Raw genomic sequence first — 19,967 nt, forward strand, 5'->3', positions numbered from 1 at the left:
TATCGCACGTAGTGGGATTAAGGCTTTGTTGTTGTATTGACATTTTTGACTAAGAGGGAAACACACATTTGAGAAGTTTTGATCCGTAATAATGATCTCAAATTGTCTTTATTAGAAACATACAAATAAAAAGATGAAGGATTGTTACAATCATTTTTGTTTTCAAGTACCTATAGTCCATACTTTTTTTTCAGCTTGCTGAATCATCTTTCTCGTTTTAAGGTATTGAAAACATTAATGGCTTTTTATATGGTCGAGAAGTTTTTTTAGCTTGTCAATTTCTCCCAAAGTAAGTCTTATAACCTGTTAAGTCAGCATTTTTTTATTGGCCATGATTTTGAGGTGTCCCAAGCCCGATGTGAAAAAATGGAGGGTTGCGTTAGGTAGTCGACAACCAGCATAAAACTCCCAAAGTAAGTCTTATAGTCTGTTAAGTCAGTATTTTTTTATTGGCCATGATTTTGAGGTGTCCCAAGCCCGATGTGAAAAATGGAGGGTTGGGTTAGGTAGTTGACAACCAGCGTAAAACTTATTCAAAAAATCATGACATGAATACTTTTGATCATTGTGTAAGTGTTAGGGCATTCCATGGAAGTGATGTGCTGTATCATCTGAATACAGTGAAAATTGTGCAAGGGCTGCTACATTGGCTCCTGAGTGTAGTGTCAAATAAGCAAGAGTTCTCACATTACAGACTAATGCGAGTAAAAAAGTTAGTCCATGAAATTAATATTATGATAGGATCTTGGAATATAGGTGTTCTTACTGATAAATTAATGGAATTAGTTGATATTATGATTCATAGAAAAATAAATATCTTATGTGTTCAAGAGGAAAAGGTAAAGGAGATTGATAACTTAGATTTTAAACTTTGGTATTCAGGGAAGAGTTGCACTAGAAATGGGTAGGTGTAATTATATATAAGAATTTGAAAGATAATTTTGTAAAAATTAATAAAGTTGGAGATATAATTATAGCTTCTAAGATTATTGTTGATAATACGTTTTTTTATATTATAAGTGCTGATGCTCCTCAAGTAAGTTTAGATATTTTTTCTAAAGATAAATTTTGAAATGACTTAGAAAACTTAATACAAATGATACATCTTGAAGAAAAAATTTTTATTGAGGGAGATTTAAATGGACATGTTGGTAGAGTGGTTGAAGATTTTAGAAATATTCTTGGTGGCTACTGTTTTGGAGTGATTAATGAAGAAGGCAGAGCTATATTAGATTTTGCTTTAGTTTATAATTTTGTTATTGCTAATAATTTATTCAAGAAAAGAGATGAGTATATTATTACGTATAAGAATTGATATAATAAAACACAAATTGATTATTTTCCTATGAGAAGAAGAGATCGTCGAGATTATAAAGATTGTAAGGTCATTCCAAATGAGAATTTGAGCACCCAACATTGATTATTAGTTCTAGAATTTAAGATAACAAGTTGTAACATAAATAATACTATGACTTATCATCATATCGTAGAATTAGATGAGGTATTTAAAAGACAAATAAAATTATTTTTATGAACAAAATTTAGTATTTCAAAATTTGAGATGTTAATGAAGAAGCTAATTTTACGTGGGATAAAATAACAAAAACTATTAAACAAATGACAAAAGTTGTACTTAGAGAATCAAAAGAAAAAATTTTTTTAAATAAAAATAGTTGGTGGTGGAATGATAATGTGCAAGAAAAGATAAAATATAAGAAAATATGTTATAAAAATTAGTTTAATGTAAAAATTTAGAGAATCGAGAAAAATATAAAACGGTCCGTAGGGAGTCTAAGAGAACAATCAGTGATGCTAAAAACTATGCTTTTAGTGATCTTGATAATAGACTATATACTAAGGACGATGAAAACTATATGTATAAACTAGCTAAAAAAAGAAAATAAAAGTAAAGATTTAACTCAAGTGTATTAAAGATAAAATTAAAAAAGTTTTTTCTTAGAAAAAAATATTCAAAATAGGTGGGTGAGTTATTTTGATAAACTTTTTAATGAAGTTTCAGAAAACATGATCGACCTTAGTGATCTTAAAATTGTTAATAATAATAAAATATTTTATTTTTACCATCGCATTAGTAAAAAAGAAGTTGAGGAGGCTTTAAAAAAAAACTAAGGGTGGAAAGGCTGTAGGGCCTGATGATATCTTGATTGAATTGTGGAAATATTTGGGAGATTTGGGAGTTTCTTGGCTTACTGAACCCTTTAATAATATTTCACAAATTAAAAAAAGATGCCTAAGGAGTGGAGTTGGTCCCCATTTTTAAGTATAAATGGGATGCACAAGAGTGTGCCAATTATAGAGGAATTAAGTTGATGTGTCATACTTTAAAATTATGGGAGAGGGTAATTGAACGTAGGTTAAGATGTATTACAAAGATTTCTCATAATCAATTTGACTTTATGTTAGGCAGGTTTACCATGGAAGCTATACATGTATTGAGAGTTTTGATGAAGAAGTTCGAAGATAATATGGAGGATCTACATATGATTTTTATTGATTTAGAAAAAGCTTACGATAAGGTTCCAAGAGATATCCTTTGGAGAGATCTTGAGGAGAAAGATGTTGATATGACTTATATTCAAGTCATTAAAGATCTGTATACAAGAACTGTTACTTGTGTTCGAACAGAAGGAGGATTGACCAATTATTTCTCTATTTCTGTTCGTTTACACCAGGGATCGACTTTAAGGCCATATCCTTTTGCTTTAATTATGGATGGTCTTACTGGATACTTACTAGAGGATGTACCTTGGTGTATGCTTTTTGCTGATGATAGCCTTCTCGTGGATAAGACGAGAAAAAACTTAGGAAAAACTTGATGAATTATGGAGGTTTAACTTGGAGTCTAAAGGCCTTCATTTGAGTAGAACTAAAACCGAGTACATGGAATTTAATTTTAGTAGTGGTAGCTCTAGTGACAGATATGTAACTATGGGTGATCAAATTATTAAAATATGTGAACGCTTTAGATATCTCGGGTCTATTGTTCAATGATATTGATGGGGTTGTTATTAGTAGAATTCAAGTTGGTTGGTTGAAGTGGAGGAATGCTTCGAGCCTATTGTGTGATAGAAAAGTATCGCTTAAACTGAAAGAAAAATTTTATAAGATGGTGGTGAGACCAGCAATGCTTAATGGCGCTGAATGTTGACCTTTAAAAGAGAAGCATAAAGCTAAGTTAAGTGTTGCCAAGATGAGAATGATTAGGTGGATGAGTGGCTTTACACTTAAGAGACATAATGCGAAATGAATATATCCGTGATAGGGTTGGTGTAGCTTCATGAGAGAGAGTCGTCTTAGATGGTCTGGTCACATTAAATGTCGACCATCTGATAATCCGATTAGAAGAGTAGATGTTTTAGATTCGACTTATGTTAAGAAAGGCAGAGATAGATGCAGGATGACATGGGCATATTGTATATAAAAAGATTTGAATTTATTGGGATTAAATGAAAATATGAAACTATATAGGACGCAATGGAGAAAAAAGAATCATGTAGCCATCCCCACTTAGTGTGATAAAGGTTTTGTTGTTTTTGTTGTTGTTGTAGGAAATTCATATAATTTTTTGTTTGACCTATTCTTAGATCCAACAAAATTTTTGGACTATTTAATGCACATTGGAAATTTTGGGTGATTTAAAAAGATTTAGTAATTCCAACAAAGTAACTTTTTTAAGAGTTTGTTTGGTTTGTTGATGAAAGAATGCAAAGTAAAAGGAATATAGGATTTTTCAAAATTTAATTGTTCAGTAGAAGGAAAACGGAATGTAAACTTACTTGTTGATATATTTGAAAATTTCCAGTTAATTTATTTTCAATGTATTTGGACTTCATTAAATTTTGCAGAATTTGAAATGCATTGTGCACATGCAGCTTAGCCTATCATATGCTACTGCGACCATCGGCGACACATTATTGGTTGTAGCCTCTCTCTTCCCTATGCTAGCCACTACCAGCCGACATTAGTTGCTACCCACTGCTATCATTTGGCTTTACACTAAATTTATTTTACTTAAAATTAAACATAAAAGTTTATCTCATGCATTTGTTTTACACTGAGCCAAAGAACTCCAAATCATTTCAAATACTGCCTTTATTTTACACTATCTAAAATAATCAAAAATTTTAATTTCTTACAACCATATTCCCCCTAAATCGCAGCGGCTGTTTTGTTATATGTAGGATAGAACTAAGTAGGACTTAGTGATTCTAATGTTATTTGGTTGCAGTTGCCCTTATTTTGGGATTTTTCTCACAGAATGACTATTTTCTTGGATCAATACTGTCTATTATTACATTTATTCATTGCTTTAAACATTTTTCTCATTTTAATGTTTATTATCCTGGGACATATCTTCTGTCCAGTTTAATAGAATGATTATGTAAATCTCGTTAGGAATGCGATCAGAGACATGGTAGTTCGTGGTGCTCCTGCAATTGCAATATCAGCAGCTTTATCTCTAGCTGTTGAAATTTTTAATCTTGACTTCAGTGGGACTTCGTTGGAAGCGGCATCTTTCCTTGTCAAGAAATTAGATTACCTTGTTTCCAGGTAGAATCAGGCTGTAACTTTAATTAGAACTTTATGTTTCTAAGAACTTAGTTTTTCCATTATTTGCAGCCGGCCGACTGCTGTGATTCAGAAATTGGTATCATACCCTAGTGCTACAGTAACATTTTTGAAAATAGGAGAATGATAAAAGCTGGGTTGCATTATTGTCAAATCATATTTATACATAGAGTTGCCTACCCATTTTATACAGTTTATTGCAGTGGACAATACTGGCAGCAGAATTTCTTCTTCCTGAAGTGTGAACTTTGGATTTTCATGATTTGGAGAAGGATCAACAAGGTAATGAAGTTTCTTTTTCCCTTTCAAGAAGTTCTTATTTGTTTGACATCACTTAGCCAAGATAAGTTTTGTGACTTCTGGAGCTCTTCTTTGATTGGATTGGTCTAGTTTTTATCATTTATGATAGTTGATTCTCTTGTGGAGAAATTAGAAGTCTCTGATAGAAAAAGGAAAGAAATTAGAGTGAAGATTAAGTCAGAAATTGGTACTATAACCTAGTGCTCCAGTACCATTTTGAAAAATAGGAGAATGATAAAAGCTTGTTTGCATTATTGTCCATTCAAATAGTATTTATACATAGAGTTGCCTATCAGTTTCATAAAGAATAAGAATTACTATAAAAAAGTTTCCTAAAGCTCCATAAATGTCTGTGCTTCGGATTTCAGGTGTTGTCCACTGCAATGAAACTGTATGCCTCTTCTTGCCATCTGTCATGGATTTGTGAGCGTTTTTATTTACAGCTAACTAGACCACCAATCATAGCTTCTTCATACTTTCTATTTCCAACATGTAATTATCCATAATCTTTTTCTACAATTTTTTACTCTTCTTTGTTGCCTTGGCAGCAGTAGGCATTTGCCAACATTATTGATATGAAAAATAGCTTTAAAGAGTAGTTTTGGAGGAGGGATAAAGATTACTCTTCTTTGCTGGCTGATTCCCCTTTGAATCTGATGGGAAAAAGTTACATCCTCTCCCCCGCCCTCCACGCTCAAAGTTGTCTTGCCTCATTTTTTATGTAGGTCCTTTAGCTAAATGTTATTTTTATTAATTTCATTAACTCCCTTAGTAGCTAACGTAATTGGACTAGAGTTTGCGGCAACCTTGTCAATTAATATCTTGTTTTAGTAGTCCACTGAATTAGACAATGAGTACATATTTCAAGAGCCATGAAGAAGTTAGACTTGCTCTTATGACTCGTCCTTTTTCTCTTGAAGAGCTTCAAGAAAAAAAAAAAAAAACCTTGAAAGGGCTTTTTTTTATGCCATTTACTACCTAATTTCAAGCATTTTCCTTAGCTCATTTTTGCATATATACCTTGTAATTTTTATTTATACTTCATTGTCCCAAAAGCTTTTCATTCCATAATTTAGGATAATTTTTTTGTATATTTTGGGAGTTCTTATATCTCATCTTGGAGTAGGGGGGTATAAAATATGTCAGTTTTCCACCTCACCAAAAAGAATTGTACATGTGGTGTACTGGACACCTCAAGCAATTTTATGTCTCTTACCACACACTATAGGTGGTGCACTGAGCATGTGGATGAGAGTATTTTACTCCTACCATATCAAGAAATGTGTATATTAGCTGTTTAATGAGGTTTATATATAGAGAAACACAAAATGACTTTGTGCTTTTTCCTCCATATTAAGAATGTGCATACGAGTTCATGCCTGGCATCTAGGTTACTCTGTATACCTTTTTGCTCATTGACGCCACATTGGTAAGGTGAAGGGGCGAATTTTGAGAGAGAGCGAACTAACGGAGGGGAGAGAAAAGAGAGTGCTGGAGAGAGCAGAGGGAAGGAAGTTTGTGAAAGACTGGAGCAACAAGTCACAAAAATGAATTGTCTTTCAACGTATGGCTTTTCTACAACACATGGGAGGCAATAAATCTTTTTTTTTAATATATTAATACTCCGTACATCCAATATGCACTTAGGTAGCTAGGCGGATACTTGTCACCCTTGAGTTGCTTTACACATATAATAACTCATGTACTCATGTTATGTACTTATTTATATAACATTTATCATACCTATATTAATACATATTTCTATGGAAATATATGCACGTGTGTGTAAATTTCCCATTAATTCCATCCCTCAAACATGGCAAATGTTTTCTTATATCGCAATTTGAACCATAGTAAGGGGTTTTGCTATATCTTTTTAGTGTTATCAATGCATCTTTCTAGTTCATTTGTTAAAATGGTATGATGTTATCTTTACAAGCACACATGACATCCAGTTTCTATTATTTATGTAAAATTGCATTCGTCACATTCGACCGAGTCGGCTTATGGATCACATATGGAAGTTGACAATGTAAAGTAGCATCTTGACCCTTTTTAATGCAATTTTTGTGTTGCATCAACTTAGCATTTTCATTCTAAGCCATGTGATTTTATTTATCATTTGTTCAATGGTCATGTCACACCACAACTGACTCCCTTAAGGGCCGATTGAGGTGCGACAGAGACGGATTATTCGATCAGGCTGTCAGAGTAAATTTTCACCAACACTTCTCTTGACTTGTAGAATTCTTAGAGAGAATCCTAAATGTTTCATTGTTCTAAAACGTATTTAACTAGAACTTTACTTGCACTATGTTACTATCATGGCAGCTTTCTCGGTACAACTTGTTAATTGGCGCAAACCATTAGCTCCATATATTAAGTTAATTATTGATTGAAGTTACAAACCTGCTAATGCGAGATTGGGTGGAATTTTAAAAAATCAAGCTAGACATTGCAATCTCTTTCTTTCTACTCCTTGTCACTTTTTGAATGTTTTATATGCAAAAATGCTTGCAATTCTATGCTGTTTGTTAATTGTTCATCGGTTAAAATGGTTTTGGCTTCATTTTGAAACTAATTCGCTGTTGGCTTATAACATCTACATCAAAAACTATAACTGCCCATGGTATTGTGGTATTATATGGAAAAAGATTTTTCTGCTCCGTTCATCATTCAACATTCATCGGTCTCAATGCTTTCATGAAGCCAACAGGCCTGCCTATCTCTTGGCTAAATGGGGCGCTGAATTCAGTACTAAACTTTGCTCATCTCCCCCTGATGCACTTGCAAAAGTATTACATGGTGACAGGATGGCTTTTCATTACATCAGGACTACTTTTTAATTTATTTTGCAAATGTAACCTTTTGATTAATCACTATTAGATCCTCTTTCTTATATATATATATATATTGAAAGCCCAAAAACTAATATATTAAATAAAAAGTAGGGTACAGATAGATTTTGTGGAATGTCCCAAACATGACACCCAACCCTCATAAAAACCACCAAATCAAATTGTTCCAAAAAGGAGAAAATACAACAAACAACATAAGAGATCTAAATAAGAAACCAAAAGGTGCCAAAATAAGAGTATCAAGTAGCTGGAGAGCGACCAGATTTTGCCTTTTCTCTGACTTTAGTTCTAGGGAAGGAGCCAGCTAATAAATTGGTCAGATGAGTGCCGTTGTTAGTAGTAACCAATGTATCATCCAATAGATTCCCTAGCTCGAGTCGTCCTCCGTTCTTTTTCTTCCTCCTCGGGTAGACCTGCCATTTCTCATTCGAAGATTGGCTGACCTGATCAACAAAATTGTCTGTGTGCATGATATGTGTAAGTTGTTGAACATTAGAAACAACTACTTGTTGTACCAAAATAATTGTTTGTTGTACAAGCTGATCTTTGATTTGGTCAAAGGAGCAGTTTCGTGTGTCTTGACATGTAAGTGAGTCTTCTTCAATAACAGTAAGTGATATCAACATATTTGGATCTGTACCTATAGTAAGATGTTCTTCATGTGGAACTGCAATTTTGGAAAGAGGATCGGATTATACCTTCTCAACAAGGATGGTAGGTGGCTGATCTTTAGTGATATTCAGCTTTAGATGAGGATGCAAGCGATAGCAAATAGTAGAACTATGACCAAACATACTACAATGAGAGTAATAAGGGGAATGTGGTTCCGTTTCAACCTTTTGCCAATACCTGTTGTGAATATTGTCAATCTATATCTCATCCGGAGCTAGTTGAGTGATATCTCTCTCAACTAAAATGCAAGCCACAGAGGGTCTGGTGACAGCAAGCTTAGGACTATCCACCTTGAGAGACTTACCGTAAGCAGTGCTAAAGAGTAGAGGATTTCCATGTTGAACAGATGTAATTTTAACCTCGGAAACTTTATCCAAACTGGAATGATAGGGGACTTCGTTTTTTATCAAAATCGACAGTCCACTTCAGAATTTTCATAAAACAATTGTCGATCTTGATAATTTTTCTAGAGAAAATGCTAGTGTAATCGACATCCTGAGATAACTGAACAAATATATATCGACTGTATAGTAGACCAATATTTCAACTGCCCAATAGTTTCATAGCATCAAATTCTTTCCTAATGGTCTCCAGTTTTGGGTGACCATATAGGAATTTTCCCACTAGAACAAAATGTCAAGAGGACGCTAGAACACCAGTTTCAACCTCAGTGAGAATAAGTGCAGACTTCTCGTTTTTTTTCCAAGCTTTTTAATAAAAGTGTGATCACTGCACCTTCAAGGGCCTCATGGTACGATTGTGGAACATTACATGACTTACCGATAGCAAAAACATACTCTAAACCTGACAGAGGGGCACGAGCAGAAATGGGCAAGTCGCCGGCAAGGACATTTGCATAGGAACGGAGCGTTGAGACAATCTTCCTTGCAAGATGGTCACAATCAAGAAAGAAACGGTCTGACGGGCTGCAAGGAAGCGAGGGCGTTAAATTGCTGGGCAGCGTCGAATAGAGATGGCGCGAGCTAAGGGAGCTGCGAGCGACAGAGGCTGTGAAGCAGGCAGAGGAGCTGTCGGGCGCAAACCAGACGACATGAGCTAAGGGAGCTACGAACGAACAGAAGCTGCGATCGAGACGCCGAGCAATATCGAGACGACGACGCGACCAATGGAGCGAAGCTGCGAAAGAGATGCCGACGCAGTATGGAGCGAGAGTCGACGATGCGAGGTCCTCTCCCTTCAAGCAGTAGAATCAATTGCGATCGAAATCGCCATTGGAAGCCCTAGCAGAGCTCTGGACAACCATCGATATATATATATAGAGAGAGAGTCTCAAAAGCTTTTGCTTAAGTCCACTTTGAGGTTTAGTTTGGCATGTCTTATGGTAGTTTCCATTTGCTTTTGTAATAATGTAATATTGCGTATAACTCTTTTTTCTACATCAAATGAACATTGACCAATATAACTTTAATTCATAAATTGTTTCATCTAGGATAACATTTTTGTTTGGTATGACAATTCTTAATGTTCATGTTAAGACATTTAGGGTGTGTTTCGGGTGGTTGTTGCTTTTCCAGGAAGCAACAGTGAAGCTACTTCTTGGAAAAACAACTTCTCAGTTGTTGTCAAAAAGCTGTCGTTAGAAAAGCAAGAGTCTGTTTGGATAATCAGCAGTGCTGCAATTGTTTTTGACGAGAATAATTATTTTGCCTTTATACATGTAATATATCTGAATAACTATAGTTTTCAAAATAATTATAGCTGAATAACATAAATATGTCCAACAATACAAAATACAAATGAGTCCAAAATTCTCCAACACAAAAAATGTGATCAGTCGTTTCATGCATATATCCATAATAAAAAGAACCACCAAAATAACTAGCAAATCTATTATGACGTTCGTCTTTATGTCTTGACGATCAAGTCTTCGATATAATTTTTTTTTTCACAGCAGTATTTCTCCTCACTTGATCATTGTTTGGAGCGAACTCATCCGTGCCACCATTTTAACGAAAATACTTGCAATCTTGAGGTGTCATGTTTCTGGAACAACAATAAAGTTTCTTCCTGTAACTGTTTTCTCTTCTTGGTTGGTACTCAAAACACTATGTAGCATTACCACAGTGGCAGTATGAAATCTTTTTTATATATTTTGAACTCATTTTTCTTTATTATATATTTTGTTAGATATGCAACATAACTATTAAAAAAATATTCAATTTTATGATACAAAAGAATATAGAATGTACACATCAAGAAATCCTCAATACAAAATGTTACATAAATATCGAAAATATACATCTATAAGTCCATCGTACAACTGAAATAGTAAACATCTGCAGAAAGACAATACAAAATGCTACATAAATACAGTTGATGCATTCACCAAAGCATCCATAATCTTTTTTCTTAACTTGATTATCTTCTGAACACAATCTCCTCTAGATGTGTTGTACTCGTTCTTACCAAAGTCTTCATCAGACAATTAATGTTCGGTCTGATGTTCGAATGCTTCATCAGACATGTATGTCGGTTCTTCATCTAAGACTCTGAAATCTATATCGTCCTGAGATGAATGCCTCTGTATAAAATTATGTAATGCTTTTGTCGCAACAACTATCTTGACCAATTTTTTGAAAGAGTATAACAATATATCTCATTCTATTTCTTCCATACACCAAATGATCTTTCGATAACACTCTATAACGATGAGTGTCTTTTATTGAATAATTCATTCATCTCCTTAATCACTTGGTTATTACGCTCAAGATCAAGAAGGTAGTACCTCGTGTCTGAGAATGACTTTAAGAAACTTTGTTGTAATGGATATCCCAAATTGACGAGGTAGTATTTTTTTGACTAAAAGACATCATGAGTATATATCCTTAAATCAAAAGATTAATATTAAGGTCTTAAATGTATAAACTTGGTGGAGGCGCTAGAAATTTGTATTGACGTTGTTGGGTTGCAAATTTGAATATTTGGCTATTATGAGCACTTCCTTCCCATTCAGCCATCACAAACGTACAAAACATATTTAAATCATAGATCACTAAGTTATTCTGTGTAGCAGCTCCACATCGTTCGATATTTGTACTTTTCTGATCATTACCAACACTTACATCATGTGTGTTGTCAATTGCTCTAATACAATCTTATTTAAAAAAAATTGTTAGACCATTATTTATTTTTATTGTAATATATTGATGTCTAAATAAGTAGAGATATCGATACCTTCAAGAACAAAATGCATCTCACTTTATGTGTTGATGGTTTCATGCGTGAATATCAAACTTTAGTTGTTTAATAAGTAATTGTATTTTATATCTTCTCGGTTTTCCTATTGGTGGTTTGCGATTCGCCTCTTTGTGTGTATGTTATACTGCTTTTATGCGAAATTGCATTAAGTCAATGTAAATATCAAAGTTTAGATGTTAGATAAGTTATTTTCTATCAATTTCCTCATTTGCAATAAAAAAAAAACATTTTATGGATATAAATATAAGCACTATTCGTTCTTTCGAAAAAATACATTGAAAAATTGCGTTGAGCCGATGTAAATATAAAAGTTCAGATATTAGATAAGTAATTGCATTTCACTTTCATTTTCTTCAATCTGTTTTATAAATTATAGCACACAACAATTTCAAATTTTAAAATTGAAGTTTAGGTGTTAGACATGTAAAAACATGAAAAACGATAAATGATGCATTGTCACATGATCCAAATTGAATTTTTGGCATAAAAGATATAAGTTGGACTTGCATGTGTGCCACTCAAATTCTATATATTCACACACAACACCTAAAATTAAAAAAATAATATTAAATAAAAAAATAAGTTATTCGAATTATGGTCGCAAGCAACCAAAATGGCTCCTCAAACGTACTCTTTGAGCTAAGTGAGATAATTTATCAAGGAAGGCTTCATCTATGATCACCAATTTTATTATTCAGGCTTTAAGAGTAGGTAATATCTATGGCAAATAAGAACATGTGTGATCTAAAACTAGGTAATATCTATGACAAACAGTGACGTGTGTGATCTAAGACCATGAGTATTTGTGACAAATATTACTTGTCATTTATAGAAATTGACAATTGATGATCGGTTGAGCCCTTAAATTTTTTTTTTATCATTGTTGTACATAATATTTCAAGAAATGCGTCGCAACCAAAAAATTAGAAACCGTCATTGCAACCACCAACTGCACAAATCCATCAATTTTAAGAGACAAAGCAAAACCACCACCATGAAACCATCAATGCAAGGACCAAGTTCACAAACCCAACAAAACACCAACATCACATAAATAGTAAGAACCAAAAAACCATCACATAATTTATATATCAGTATGTATCAAACATCCAAAATTTAATTTCTATATGAATCATTTGAATGCTCTTTGGTTCTTAGATTTATTTTCAAAAAAATCAACAGAAATCATATTTCTTTTTTTATGGTGCTTTAGTTCTTAGAGTTTTAATATTTATTTACATAGAAGTCATGTGATGGTGCTTTAGTTCTTAGGTCTTTTTTCAAAATAATCAATAGTGCTCATAATATTTTTAATAAAATGCTTTTTTAGATTGAAACTTTGTTTTTAGAGTTTTTATATTTATTTATATATATGACGGTGTTTTGTTGCTTAAGCCTTTTTTCAAAAAAACCAATAGTGCTCATAATACTTTTCATGAAATTTTTTTTCAGATTAAAACAAAGGAAAGTAAAATAAAATAACTTATCAAACATCTAAACTTTGATATTTAGCTCAAATCAATTTTTTAGGAATATATTTTTAAAAGAATCAACAGTGCTCATAACTCTCTTTATAAAATGATATGCCAGATTTAAGAAGAGCAATGTGAAAAGCAAGTACTTATCCAACATCTAAACTTGGATATTGACATCGACTCAAGACAATTTTTTAAAATAAGTAACAATACTCATATATATATATTCATAATTTACTTTTCTTAATTGAAGTAGAGGAATGTGAAATGAAATGACTTATCTAACATCTAAACTTGATGTTTATATCGGCTCAAAGCAATTTCTTCTGTATGTTTTTTTAAAACAACCAACAGTGCTCATATTTTTCTCCAAAAAATGTTTTTCTGAATTGAAACAAATGTAAGTTAAATGAGATAACTTATTAAACATTTAAACTTAGATATTTACATCGGCTCAAATTGATTTTTCAAGAATATATTTTTAAAAGAACCAACAATACTCATAATCCTCTCTATAAAATGTTTTTTCAAATTGAAAAATAGCAAAGTGAAAAGCAATTACTTATCTTACATCAACACTTCGAAATTTATATTAGCTCAAGACAATATTTCAAAATAACCAACAATGCTCATATATCTATCCATAAATTACTTTTTCTTATTGAAATTGAGGAAAGTGAAATGAAATAACTTATATTAATATATAAACTTGATGTTTACATTGACTCAAAGCAATTTTTTTTTATATATATTTTAAAAAAATAATAATTCTCATAATTCTCTCTAGAAAACACTTTTTTCCATATTGAAGCAGAAATAATTTAAAATTAATTACTTGTCTGACATCTAAACTTTGATATTTATATCGACTCAAAATAAATTTTGAGGAATATATTTTTAAAAGAACAGACAATGCTCATAATTATTTCCAGAAAATGCTTCTCCTAATCGAAACAAAGGTATGCAAGACGAAATTACTTATTTAACAGTAAATTTTTTTTATTTTACATCGGTTCAAAATAATTTTTTAAAATAACCAACTGTGCTCATATATTTATCCATAAATTACTTTTCCTGATTGAAGAAGATGAAAGTGAAAAGAAATAACATATTTAATATCTAAAATTTATGTTTGCATCAGCTCAAAGAAATTTTTTATATATAATATTTTAAAGAACTGAGAGCACTTATTGCTTCCAATCTAAACATTGATATGTATATAGGCTCAAGAAAAATTTTCAAAAATTTCAATTAAATTTTTATCTAAAGAACCAACAGTACTCCTGTTATTTATAAAATTTTTTTCTGATTGAAGAAGGGGAAAGTAAATTGAAATAACTTTTCTAACATTTAAACTTGATGTTTCCATCAACTCAATTTCTCAGGTATCTTTTTTCAAAATAACAAACAATGCTCATATTTTCGTCATAAAATGCTTTTCCAGATAGAAATGAAGGCAAAAAAATGCAATTACTGTAATGCAACTTATTTAGCTTATATAACAACTCAACTTTCATTTTTCCATTGGCTCATTGCAATTTCTCAGAAAAACAGAGAGAACAAAGGAAAATGATGGTAAAACGCAAACCATTAAACCACCAGTAGGTAAACCTAGAAGATGACCATCAAACCATCAAATCATTAAACCACCAAAAGGAAAAGATGGTAAAACGCAAACCATCAAACCACCACTATGTTTGGATTTTATAGAATTTAGTATTGAATATTTATATATAGTAAAATTTTATGTAGATAGAATAAAAAGAAAAAGAAAATAAAAGCAATATCAAAATCACATAACGAGAAAAGTAATAATAGTAATAATATAACTATTGTCTTGAAACTCATCCAGGTTCTTTATCATTCAGCTTCATTTGCTTTCCTTGTGTGAATTTATAAATCTCGAACACTCAAATACTCGTACACTTTCCAATTCGGTGGGAAAATTTGCCTATTTAGTGCTTGTGCACGTTTTTCCAGCATGATATAGATAAACTATGACTTAAGTACTCGTGGGTGTTGTTTCATCGCAATAAGGAAATTTATGCTTCACTTGTGCAAATACTTGAAGGACTATGCATGCTTTTTTAAATATGCTAGGTATGATGATCTTCGATCATGATGTCGCAAGACATCAACCATGCAAGCTTGTTAAAGCGCGATGGGAAGATCTAACACACCCCTCGATGCAACCCCTTAAGTGGGGATGACGTTGGGAGGCTGTTAAAATTTTGAATTGACAGAAGATCTAAATAAAATATAAGTTGAACTAAATGAAACCGAAACTGAACTTAAAATGACATCCATGAATTCTGACAAACCAAAAAAATAATTAAATAAATGAAATATAAATTGCTAAGAATAAAATGGATGTTAAATGAATATAAAACTTATAGAGGATTCTTAAAGATTTTGAAGACAAATAGAAATTTCTAGTAGGATCTTTCAACTCGAATTGCTTACGTAATAATTATCAAACATGAAAGGGAATGGACTTGTCATTCCTTATTTATAAGAAGAAAAAGAATCTTACGTGGGACTAACCCATTAAAGTCCAAATCATATAAAGGTTATAAAAATGACATCCACTTACATTCAAACATATAAGAACTTTCTGTCAATGTACTCATAAGATTCTTTTTCGTTTTAACTCATTACTGAATCCACAATATTCACATGAGCAGGGAAAAGGTGAAATTTAGAAAATTTAAATTGAAAACTTGCATGCATTTCAAAGCAAAATATAATATTTATTTAAGCTTTTAAAATTCTAGAAAATTTTGAGATCTACATGTTTCTTGAGGCTTCTAAGCTCGAACTCAAATGTATTGTTACAAAAACATGGGAGCAACTTAAAATCTGCACATATTACATGCACATATTAATGAAATGGCCATATGTCCTTCAATGATAAGCCTAATTTTTCTAAACTTAAGCGTTTGAGAATACTACATTAGTTAACTGTATTTTTAGGCAAAAAATTAAATTTTCCTTGAGAAACATGGACACCTTTCAAAGCTTTGCAAATTTTTTTCTTAAATATCAATTTTAAAACTATTAAATATTTATGCTCTAATCACACCACTTTGCCTATAGGGCAATGTTGTAAGTCATACTTCTTGCTAGTCTAATCCTACTTTTGATCAGGAACGAAGTTGATATGATTGAGCTTTTGATACATTAATTTGATCATCCTCCTCACATGCACCAGAGTCGACAAGATTAGTACTTTTAATGACGTTTAAGTAATAACTTAATTTTGATGATGAGCATATTCATTACACATTTATCGTCTTAAATTTTATAATTAAAAATATTCACATGGAATCTATTACCAAATGCTTAATGCAAAATTCATCTCTCCACAACTATTTGTCGATGTTGCAAATTTTAGATTAACTTAAGCTTACAAAGAGCAAATTTTATATCAATTATAGTACTAAATTTATATTCAAAACAATCTCATATCAGTAAAAAGGTGACCTGAGTCATCTCTCTGCATGATTTAGTAGACAGTTCCACAAAAAAAAGCAGTTCTCTTCAGAGCCCTTTGACCGAATGACTTGACTAATAAAGACAATAAGGTGGTTTTGCCAGTAGGCTCCGTTATATTATGATCACAACTGTAGTCCGTATGTTTCTCAATGATATTCTATTCATTTGAGTTGTGAATCATATAACATATCTGATAAGATACTAAACCCTCTTTAAGTTAATATTGACTTAAATTAGTACCTTAGACAAACATCAATCCCAAGTCTATAAGACGAAGCAACCTATGGTTACTGGCAATGATTATTCTATCAAGTTGGGCAGACTACTTTTGAGTAAGTAGATCAGAGATCAAGACAACTTGAGATGACGGAACATTGTGCTCGATTAGGTTTGTCACCATTTTCCCATCATTCACCCTCAGTTCGAAGTGATAATTTAATAATTACAAAACTTAAATTTGCTGTCATTAAATGTTAGTTTTGGATACTTTACGCCTAATGACTAGACTTAATCGAAAGTACTCTTGTTATCGAAGGGGTAATTAAACATAAGGGCTTGCTCCTATGAGAAATCTTAAATCCTAGATCTTACCCTGGTTAATGTCTTTACTACTGTTTCATCATTCTTTTGAAAATTTGACCTGGAATCTCATAGTAAAGCCTCTCATATTTTTTTCTTCGAGAGAGGCTGGGGCGTTGAAATTTTGGGATCATAATTATGACCAATTTTTCTTTGTTCTTTTGACCTAAGCTGTCTGTTTTGCTTAAATCACAGTTTTAAGGGCGTGCTTTTTAATTTGTTAAACTAAGACATCATATTTAAGATGACTAAGTTTGAAAGGGCTTCAGGAAACACATTGAGCTATGACATGTGTTTAAGTGCTGTAATATGTGCAGTTTTTTGTATGCTTATCTCACATTCTATCAATTTTTTTTGCTTTGTTAATATCGTGACTTCAGAACTGAAATTCTAACTGAAATGATCAGTTGGTCACCATCACCACCATCATTATCCTTATTGTTTATTGCAATTTTGTGGCGGGCTTGATGAATCTTTGTTTATCCATTTATTCATCAAGTTTAACACGAGGTTAATAATCTCGTTTGCACATTTTTTTCCTTTAAATTTTACAATTTAATGTTTGTTATCGCTATTTGCTTCTTCCTAGTGATTCTATTTTTTTAACTTGTGATAGATCTTTTGTTATCATATTGTACTTTGCCAACCTCGTAAGTTTAAATAATGCTGTTTTTATCTTTAAATGTTTTACAGAGAAAAAGATCTGGATGAAGTATTGCAGTCACATACTGTATACTCAAATGTTTCTAAAGGAGTTCTTGCAAAGTCAAAAGATTTACATGCAGCTTTTAAAACTACTGATCAATCATTCATATGCAAAGAGGTAAGATGTCCATTTATCACGCCTTTTCGATGAACAATCTCAAAATTTATTTCCAATTGAAACACTTATTTAGTTAGCTCTTCCGTTTTTCAGCTTTATTTTATTAATTCTGCAACTATTTATGTTTTGTTTAGAATTTAAAAACATCCTTTGCTCATTCTTGCACTCTTTCGTGATTTATTGATCCTATTCCATTTGCAATATTGTGAATAGCAGCCTTGAGTTTACATGAGCTTGTTTGCTTAGTTCTTTTTTAACGCCCAGTCTTAGAACGCATCCTTTTGCAGTTTGATTCTCTTACAGATTTGATGCTTTGCATGTTCAATTTTTAAGTTCTTTTTTAATACCCAGTCTTAGAACGCATCCTTTTGCAGTTTGATTTTCTTACAGATTTGATGCTTTGCATGTTCAATTTTTAATTCTTCCTAATGATGGAACTATCTGCATTGATAATTAAATGGATATATTATTGCTCTTTTTCTCTAAGATATTAATTCTATGTTTATTTGACTAATGGTTATTCAACCATTGAAATTCCTTTTAAATGTTTAAGAATATTAGTTTGATCATGATGAGTTTGAAATCACTAGATTTTGGAGAAGGGAGAACTTCAAGTTGCTGGAAAGGAGAGGGAATCCCAGCTATCAAGCCAGTTTCGGGATATTGCAACAATTGTAATGCAGAAGACTATAAATCCTGAAACCCAACATCCTTACACTATCAGCATGATTGAGCGGCTGATGCATGAAATACATTTTGCCATTGATCCTCATAGTAGTTCTAAAAAACAGGTAGTCTTTTTTTATGAGGTTTTTTCCATTAACTTTTTAACAATGGATGATGTCAATGAATTATATTTTGGATTGAACTTTATATCCTTCGTTAAATTACATTTTCTTGACAGATACCTTAAAAACATTAGATTTATTTTTTAGCTCTTATTTCAATCAGTGGTTATTTTCATATTTCTTAAAAATTGCATTTCATCCTCATTGGTTGCACAAGCTTCCTTAAAACAGTTATTTGGTCAGCATCCTTTGCATAAGATGCATTAATTTTTTGATATACTAATGGATACCTTTTTGGGATTTGAATTAAAGTTGAGTTTGACATGCTCCTTCTCCTTTGTCCTTTTTAGTTATTTTACTGGTCATATCTTGCTCTACCTCAGTTGTTCTTCTTTTTCTTCCTCGCCTCATTTTGAATGTCAATCGATGTCAAATCTGTATTTATATAGCATATCTCCACAAAAGGAATTCCAGACTATTTCTGTATTGATTGGACAATTAAGATTTCTTTTGCCCGTCAGAAAGCTATTTCAACCTTATACACACATTGAGAATCATCCTTGAGTACAAAGACGCCAATTCTAAAAATCATATCCAATGCCATGGATTCTAATAGCGAGTTTTTTGTTTTCACATTAGAGCTTGTGAGCATCTCTCCTTCCTTATAAGCAAAATTTTAAAGATTCACTCCTTTGTAAATCATTTCACATATCATGGTGTCTTTTGTGATCTGTAAGGGAGTCACTTAGTCTTAAAGATTGCTCTGTTCATATATAATGCAATAAAAGGCATTTTTGTTTATACATTTAAGCTAGGCCGGACCTTCATTTGTAGGTCTTTTTTAAATAGCTCTATTGTAGGTTAAACGTATGCGGAACTTTAAACTGCAGGCCTTGGATAGTTCTACTGCTTAACTTTCGGCCTACCAGTGTTTAAGAGTAGGCTTGATTAGAAGACCTCTCTTTAATCTATAGTTACTGATATCGGATGTAGTTAGAAAATCAGCGGAAACAAAAGTAACTTTTATTAATATTGAAATAGAGTTACAACCCAACACAAACGGAAAGGGGAAATACAACAACAAACCAATCTCCGGCTAGGAACAAAAGAAATATGAGGGCGGAGGTGGCGTTGGCGAAGTGGTAAGGGGAAAAGGGAAGGGTTGAGG

The 19,967-nt window shown here is 32.2% G+C and overlaps 1 protein-coding gene across 1 annotated transcript in view; it reads left to right on the forward strand.

Annotated features, from left to right (window-relative positions):
* The window catches only part of LOC110030407 (ribosome maturation protein SBDS), a 67,531-nt gene that overhangs the window by 5,080 nt on the left and 42,484 nt on the right, over positions 1–19,967 (forward strand). The window contains exons 2-3 of the mRNA XM_020733105.1: positions 17,882–18,011; positions 18,602–18,802. Coding sequence (XP_020588764.1) covers positions 17,882–18,011; positions 18,602–18,802 — 331 coding nt within the window. The remainder of the gene's footprint in view (positions 1–17,881; positions 18,012–18,601; positions 18,803–19,967) is intronic.

The sequence above is a fragment of the Phalaenopsis equestris genome, unplaced genomic scaffold, assembly GCF_001263595.1.
Source record: "Phalaenopsis equestris unplaced genomic scaffold, ASM126359v1 Scaffold000715, whole genome shotgun sequence".
Taxonomy (NCBI): Eukaryota; Viridiplantae; Streptophyta; class Magnoliopsida; order Asparagales; family Orchidaceae; genus Phalaenopsis; species Phalaenopsis equestris.